The 8,289-nt window shown below is 36.3% G+C and overlaps 1 protein-coding gene across 1 annotated transcript in view; it reads left to right on the top strand.

The window, feature by feature from the left end:
• The first annotated feature begins 1,004 nt into the window (after positions 1–1,004).
• LOC125868800 (BRASSINOSTEROID INSENSITIVE 1-associated receptor kinase 1-like) overlaps positions 1,005–8,289 on the top strand; it is an 8,831-nt gene continuing 1,546 nt past the window's right edge. Inside the window, exons 1-10 of the mRNA XM_049549357.1 lie at positions 1,005–1,471; positions 1,886–2,018; positions 2,107–2,178; positions 3,968–4,111; positions 5,040–5,111; positions 5,207–5,278; positions 5,366–5,439; positions 6,271–6,405; positions 6,499–6,840; positions 7,364–7,758. Of these exons, the coding sequence (XP_049405314.1) occupies positions 1,375–1,471; positions 1,886–2,018; positions 2,107–2,178; positions 3,968–4,111; positions 5,040–5,111; positions 5,207–5,278; positions 5,366–5,439; positions 6,271–6,405; positions 6,499–6,840; positions 7,364–7,758 (1,536 nt within the window). The 5' untranslated portion in view covers positions 1,005–1,374. The remainder of the gene's footprint in view (positions 1,472–1,885; positions 2,019–2,106; positions 2,179–3,967; positions 4,112–5,039; positions 5,112–5,206; positions 5,279–5,365; positions 5,440–6,270; positions 6,406–6,498; positions 6,841–7,363; positions 7,759–8,289) is intronic.

Here is an 8,289-nt window from a genome sequence, read left to right as displayed (position 1 = left end):
GTTGTAGTTTTAATATGTATGCAATTTATAATTTGTTCAAAATAACAATTAGAAACCACATATAAACCAACAAATAATATATTCAATTAAGATCACAAACGTCATGTGGTAATATATTTGCATTTTCAATTAATAAATGTTAAACAACTCACATTTTAAATATTGTCTTGATATGTATTGCATTTATTTATTAACAAACAACTCTCTCTAAATAATAAAATTTGTAAGCTAATTTATTTAAATAAATTTTCTAGTACAAATATAAAACATAAAATCAAGAAAATAAATAAAATGATTTGAGGGATATTTTTGTCTTTACATAAATAATCCATGGTATTAAATCCAATGTATTACTAATACCACCACATAGAAGGTAAGTAATCCATGAATTAGTTATACTTAGGCCCAAAAATTCTACCAAACATAGTATTAAATAATACCACACATAATACATGGACTAATTCTCCTAATACCTCCTACCAAACGACCCCTTACTTCTCGGTCTAACTCGGACTAATCCCTTAGCAGGCAAGAAATTCCTACTAACCAGACATAAAGTAAGTTTCCACTCACTACCAAAGCGCTGTCGCACCTCTACTATTTTCGGCATAACAAAGTTTTAGTCTTTACTAGGGCATGATCGACTTTCGAATCTCCCTCAATTTTTTTAATTATTAACCCAAATTTTTTGAAGAATTGACTTTGCTACAATAATTAAATGACTAGGGGTGAGAGTTGAACATTTTTTTTTCTCTCTCTATACAAATAAGAAATAAGAAAATAACTTTCTATTGAGTCTAAAGTTCAAACAATTTTAAATAGTTTTCAAACAGAAAAACACGTCAATAGTTTTGAAATATCCGAGTGGGTCAAAATTTACCAACTGAAATAAAGAAATGCTTAAAAATGTTAACCGAAACAGCACTAATTAAGTACACCATTTTATTTCCTAAATAGAATAGACAACTGTGAAAGCACAACCTTTGACCAAACATCTCTCTCTTCCTCTGCAACGACGACGACTACTACTACTACTACTACTACCATTCTTCACCTTAAACCGTGGAATTTTACTATGTACTACTCTTTATTCCCTAAGTTTCAACTTTGACAAAATCCATAATTACAGTTTCAATCTCTGTGATTTATCCAATTCTCCAAGAAAATTGAAAAAAATCGTTTCTTGATCCCTTTTGCTTTTGTTATACTGTTTTCTGCTACTTCTGGGATTTCAGATTTGAAAACTTCCATTTTCTTGGATTGGGGTTTTGATTTTTTTTGACTTATTAAAGATGCGGAGTTAGTATGTGAAGATTGTAATGAGGAAAATCTAGGTTTTTAGCAAGTGGGGTTGTGGTGAAGGGATTAGGTGGGATGATGGATCAATGGGTCTTGGGGATCTTGGGTTCTGCTTCAGTTTTTCTTTGCTTAATTGGGCTGTTACTGGTTCCTGTATATGGTAACACTGAAGGTCTGTTCTTGAACTTTACATTTTTAGTTTGGTTGCTTTTTATTAAGTTGAAAGATGTTGACTCTTTCTGTTCCTAATTTGCTTTTTCTTTGCTTGAATGATTGACTGTTTAACAATTGAACCTAAATGGGTAAATTCATTGCATTAAACAGTTGAACTGTAGTTAACTAATACTATTGGGAGCTTAATTTGGTTAATTATTGTGTATTGGGGGATGGTGGCAGAAAAAGATCAGTTTGAGTATAACTAATGCCAGGAAAGTAGCTATTTAATGTTCTTACCAATAAAGAGGTTAATTTTAGTAAAGAAACAGCTTTAAGAAAGTGCTGAACTATTACTGATTACAGTATTAGTTTACTAAGGAGGTGCGTGGACAAGATAATTACTGATTGTTAATCACTTCATGTAAGACAGGTGATGCATTGAATGCACTGAAGACAACTTTGGCTGATCCTAACAATGTTTTACAGAGTTGGGATCCAACCCTTGTCAATCCTTGTACTTGGTTTCATGTGACCTGCAACAGTGAGAATAGCGTAACTAGAGTGTAAGCTACTGAAAACCTAGGTTTCTCCCTGATGTTTCATGCTACGGGGTTCATTTACAAATTTTAGCTCCATTTGTCTTACATGCAGTGATCTTGGAAATGCAAATTTGTCGGGTCAACTCGTTCCACAGCTTGGTCAACTCTCTAATTTGCAATACTTGTAAGTTACCTTTTGTGATGATTGAACTGGTTTTTTGTTTTCCTTAACTTCTAGTTTTATTAGTAAATTGTCACTATACGAATGTCGTCATATATGTATCTGCATACCTATGTTAAGTCACTAATGTTGGTGTACCCTGAATTGGTTGTGGTTGGAATTTGGATAAGGTCAAAATAATCCTAATTAGGTGCCTAGAAAATTAAAGTTAGTGCATAGCTGTTATTAGGAACCAGCAAATCTATTCACAGATCATGAATCACTCTCACTCAAGGACTGGAAATATGAAAATTGAAAGAGTTAATTTCTTCTTCATTGAATTTTTCACCAGCAGCTTTTAATTATATTCAATCCTGACAATCCTTATGTTCTATTCTTCTGGTTGAGAAATTATGATATGGTAAGTCGCATTTCCTATTATGTTACTGATGCTTTATGTTCATTGAGTGGATACGATAAGATACATTGTCTCTTGTATGCTTAGATTATTGAACTTGTCAGCGAACTTCGGTTTGCTCCACTGACATGATACCAAACCTCAAATTAAACAAAAATGTTCATCTTGTTTTTCTAGAGGTATAACGTTTCTAGTAGATATACCTACATATTCCCTTAATCCAAGATGATGTACTTCTCCTTTGAATATGTCCAAATCTACACGGTACTTCCTCCTTAAATGGTAAAGTTTGCAACATTCAATAATTGAGTTACTGCATTGATAGTCCCAATTTCCATATATTTTTACTATTTAGTCCAAGCACTGGGAAGGAGTGGATTTATTTGACAGGAGACAGACGTTCTATTTGTCATGTTTAATTTATGCACTATTAGGATATGGGTTTCTGGTATTAGTAATTTACATTTTTTCCAAATTCGCATGCCGAAATGAACCATTTCTTTAATATTTTTTTAAATGATGGTTGTGTCCATGTTAGCTTGTGTGCACCTCGACTATTCCACCGGGTGCCTATTACCTCCCATCAACACATGAACCAGTTAACTCTGTCTACCAAGGCATAGGCAAATAGCAGATGGGAAGAATTCACCTAATGTATTTTGTCATCTCTTGATTTGAACCTGAGTCATTTCTTTAACTTTTTTGGGCTTATTTTCTGTGAGTTAATTCATAAGAAATGTGCCGTGATTGTGCTTTGACTTTCACAGTGGTTAAATTAATTTAGTTTCTTGTGCACTTTTGAATTGGTGGGCCGATGAGAGTGGATCATAAAAAACTCTCTGCTTCAGTTTAATCTGATCTTAACAAATACATATGCTGGTGATTCCTTTGAACATAAAATACTTGAAACCTTCTACATATAGCTTCATTTCTTGCTTGCTAAGTTGACAGTTGATTATACTACTCTCAAATTAGTTCAGAGACCTCTACGTTTTGTATATCATGCTGATAATCATATCTATAGATTGGAAAAGCAGTATTATGTGGAATAGCTTAGAAGTTGTATGGGTTCCTTTCAAATTGCAATAAGATTTGACTCGAATTATTTTTGTTCGAAGTAGCAAGATGAGTGAGTGGAGATGCTGTAAGCAGTAACGAAATACTATTTCCATGGACAGAATCCCTCTGCCGCAGATGTTCCCATTGACAATTTAAACACATTTTGAACCTCCTTTTCTTTTCTCTCGAAAGGTGTAGCTTGTGGATGCACGTATTAATTTTTAATGGGCTACATAGCTATGTGATGACTAATGTATAGCCCCTTAATTTTTACAGATTGTGTGGTCTGTAAGTTTTAGAACTGATTTGCTTACGACGTCTTTTTCCTAATTGCAGGGAACTTTATAGTAATAATATAAGTGGAAGAATTCCTTATGAACTGGGGAATTTGACGAATTTGGTGAGCTTGGATCTTTACCTGAACAAGTTAGTTGGTCCAATCCCCGACACTTTGGGCAAGCTTCAGAAACTACGTTTCCTGTATGGGTTACACATCCTTTTTCCTCTTCTATATGTTTGTTTTTCTTTTTCTTTTGCTTGGCTGAATAGTTTCTTAAGCCATGAGCTTTTATTTTCTGAACATTTTGCTTAGTCAAGAAAGGCCACCTTCTATTTTAGAACATGTTAGTGGCTCTGTACTCTGTAGTACTATTTCTCTTGTTTAGTTATTTGGAAATAGGGATAGACTTTGCTCCTTATTGGCCAAGTGGCAGACATGAAGATAAAAACATTTCAAACACCTGGAGTATCATTACCAATGAGACAGCATCATAATTTTCTCTGTGGCTTAAATTATTCATAAAGAGAGAGAGAGGAAGAGGAGGCGGAAGAAGAAAACCTGAAGCAGCTCATAGAAGTACCCAAAGTTGGTGTCTTAGGGTGTCCAAAGTGCAGGACATGCATGTCTGAAAATTCAAAAAATATACAGGAAGTTAGACACACACATGCTCAATGTGTGTCCAACACCAGTACTTGACAATTAAATTTGTCCATCATCCTTGGCAGTCATCGTTCCTATTTCCCTTATATAAGCTTGCAAAAGGCTAGGTGGATTTGAGTGGTTGATAAAATTGTGGTTGCTGCTCTCTATAAAGGCTCATTGGTGTGCTGCTGAACAGGATAAAAAATTTACATGCTATTCTTGTTATTTCCCGAAGCTCTGAAAACTAGATACTTCTGATGATCGTATATATGAACATAAATCTCAACCTGCTAACAGTGTCAAGAAGCTTTCTTAGATATTGGGCATGAATTTTGTAGCATCTTCTAATACTACTATTTCTTCTTCATTAGTCAAGCATTTACTACAATGTACACATGGACTGATTAATTAGCCGAGTTCTGTCTGTTTAAGCTTGATCAAACTTTTTTTTCTTATTGTTATTGTTTTCTTTTTGCTAAATTGAAGGAGGCTTAACAATAACAGTTTGACTGGGCAAATTCCGATGCTTTTAACCACAGTCACTTCACTTCAAGTGCTGTAAGTATAAAGCTGGCACTTTTTTATCATGTGGTTTTTTTCGCCATCAGTATTTTCTAATTCTTAGGTACTAATGATCATTCCTCGCAATGCAGTGATTTGTCAAACAATAATTTAACAGGACCTATTCCAGTCAATGGTTCCTTCTCGCTTTTTACTCCTATCAGGTCTGTGAAAAGCACTAGTTTATATTTTAAGTTCTGTCACTGGAATCATGATAATGAAATTCTTACATCTGAATGTATATATTTCAGTTTTGCTAATAATCCATTGGATACTCCTCCAGCTTCTCCACCTCCACCTATTTCTCCAACACCCACTTCTCCAGGTTTGTTAAAATAATTTATGTTTTATGGGTTAAGGCACTGCCCCCCCCCCCCCCCCCCCCCCCCCCCCCCCCCCCCCCCCCCCCCCCCCCCCCTGGTTTTTAAAAAAAATTTTTTTTTTTTGGGTAGGGGCCCCCCCCCCCCCCCCCCCCCCCCCCCAAAGGAAGAAGGCAAAAGGGCTTAGGGGAAGAGATTTGCACATTATAATGAGTTTTAGTAGTGTATGTGAGATAAATTTTACAGGTGATTTTGGGGTTATCTGCTGTTTGATAGGTTTGAATAAATAGATTAAACTTACAAGTGATATTGAAGAGTGGATATAAGTGTCCTACATCAGGAAATGCAACTGTATGCATTGGATATTGTGACTATAAAAGGACCCAAACTTCAGAATTTATTGTCATACATTCTCTTAATTCTTTCCCCGTGTGTCTTATTTCTCACATGGTATCGGAGCTTTGGTGAAAAATTAGTTTCAGTGCATTTACCAGCAACACGCGGGAGAAAAATCTCCTTGCTGTGCAATTCTCATTGACCATGAATGCTGTCAAAATGTATCCTTGCCGTCTCTGACTACTGTACATAAATCAACACCACCAAAAGGCCGAATAACAGTCAAGTACCTGTTGTTATGAATAAACTGAAGGATCTTTACCTATTTCTGCATCTTTTCTATTTTGTTAGCACTTTAGCTTTACAACATAGTCCTCGGTGCGAGTGTAAATGGTGAAACTACCATATCCCTTTTCTCAATTTTTTTTGAACTACTTGTGTTAAAGTTTTTGTCATCCATCAAAAAAAGGGAATTAAAAGTTAAATTTTGAAATTCCTAGGTGTGGGAAACAGTGCAACCGGGGCGATTGCTGGCGGTGTTGCTGCAGGGGCTGCTCTTCTGTTTGCAGCTCCTGCGATTTTGCTTGCCTGGTGGCGCCGAAGGAAACCGGAAGACCACTTCTTTGATGTTCCAGGTGGGAAGCCTCAATCAAACACCTGAATTAGTTTTTTGTTTTCAAATTTAATTTTAATTTAATGAGTTCTTGCAATTTTACATTCTTTTGCAGCTGAGGAGGATCCAGAAGTTCATCTTGGACAACTCAAGAGGTTCTCCTTGCGCGAATTACAAGTTGCAACTGACAGTTTTAGCAACAAAAATATACTTGGAAGAGGAGGATTTGGCAAGGTTTACAAGGGCAGGTTGGCTGATGGCTCTTTAGTTGCTGTTAAAAGATTAAAAGAGGAGCGTACTCAAGGCGGGGAGTTACAGTTTCAGACAGAAGTTGAAATGATTAGTATGGCCGTGCATCGAAATCTACTTCGTTTATGGGGCTTTTGCATGACTGCAACTGAACGGTTGCTTGTTTATCCATACATGGCGAATGGAAGTGTTGCTTCACGATTAAGAGGTATCTCTTAGTCTTGAATTTTCCATCCTTCTTTTTCTTTGCTCCATTGAGTCGAAATACATCAGATCAATCACTTGAAAAAGCTGAAAAATGATAACAACGTTTTTTTTGAACTTTTAAGTTATGGTCTGGTAATATAAGTTATCTGGAAAAGTTACTGCAGATGTGTACATCATTGTGTAAACTTGGCATTATTGGATATTGTCGTGGTTGTATTAGGAGTTAGTTTGTTATAGTTAGAATATTCAATCCCGTAGTTAGAAGTTGTTGTTCTTTGTGATTTTACCCGTGGTCTATCAAGCAATTTCAAGAGCGTTGCTATCCTTGATGTCCTACCAAATATTAAGATTTCCGTTCAAGTTTTATGTTCTGAATTCATAGTGTCAGATATGGAAAGTAATCTTCATTTATGCATGAACCGCATATATCAATTAATTAAATTGCGTTCAAGCTAAAATGGAAACTTGAACCAGTTTACTTGACATCTTGAACTTGTCCTTACAGTAATTTTTTTTTCTTGTAGAGCGGCCAGAGTCAGATCCACCACTTGGCTGGCCAATAAGGAAGTGTATAGCACTTGGCTCTGCAAGAGGCCTTGCTTATTTGCATGATCATTGCGACCCTAAGATCATCCACCGTGATGTCAAAGCTGCAAATATATTGTTGGATGAGGAGTATGAAGCAGTTGTTGGGGATTTTGGGTTAGCCAAACTCATGGACTACAAGGATACTCATGTTACTACTGCTGTACGTGGTACAATTGGGCATATCGCCCCGGAGTATTTATCCACGGGTAAATCTTCAGAGAAAACTGATGTGTTTGGCTACGGAGTTATGCTTCTAGAGCTCATAACTGGGCAAAGGGCGTTTGATCTTGCTCGACTTGCAAATGATGATGATGTCATGTTGCTAGATTGGGTAAGGATTTACTAACCTACATGCTCTAGTTATTCTACTTCTAGCTTATGTTTTTTTCTCTTTTCTTTATACGTTGAAACTTTATACTACTTACAATTGCTAGTTTTTGTCGTGCAACTGACTTCAAACATGGAAGTGAGCACGGGTGAGAAGATCCCACTTTCCTGCATGCATCTCCCTATAAGCAGAACTCTATCATTGCTGTACTCAACATGATGAAAAGCTGATTTGTAGACCCACTACAAATTAGGACTGGCGAATAAGACACTGTCATGCCCCTTCTCTTCCCCTGCCTTTTCCTTTAATATCCCCAATCCCGTTCCTGTTCTGTTATCCCTTCCCTACCCCCGTATGTAACCCACATCCCATATTCTCGTTTTATATCCTCATCCATCAATGAGAAATCTCAGCTTCATCCCATCTCCCTCACTCTTTTGCACATATTACACACACTCATAGCTCTCTTTGTTCTTTACTCAAGTCTCAGGGCTGCAGTTCTGTTTAAAGTAAAAAGTTTTATATTGAACGTCC

This window comes from Solanum stenotomum, chromosome 1 (assembly GCF_019186545.1).
Source record: "Solanum stenotomum isolate F172 chromosome 1, ASM1918654v1, whole genome shotgun sequence".
Taxonomy (NCBI): domain Eukaryota; kingdom Viridiplantae; phylum Streptophyta; class Magnoliopsida; order Solanales; family Solanaceae; genus Solanum; species Solanum stenotomum.
Note: the sequence above shows the minus strand (reverse complement) of the source record. Positions and strands in the feature narration are given on the sequence as shown.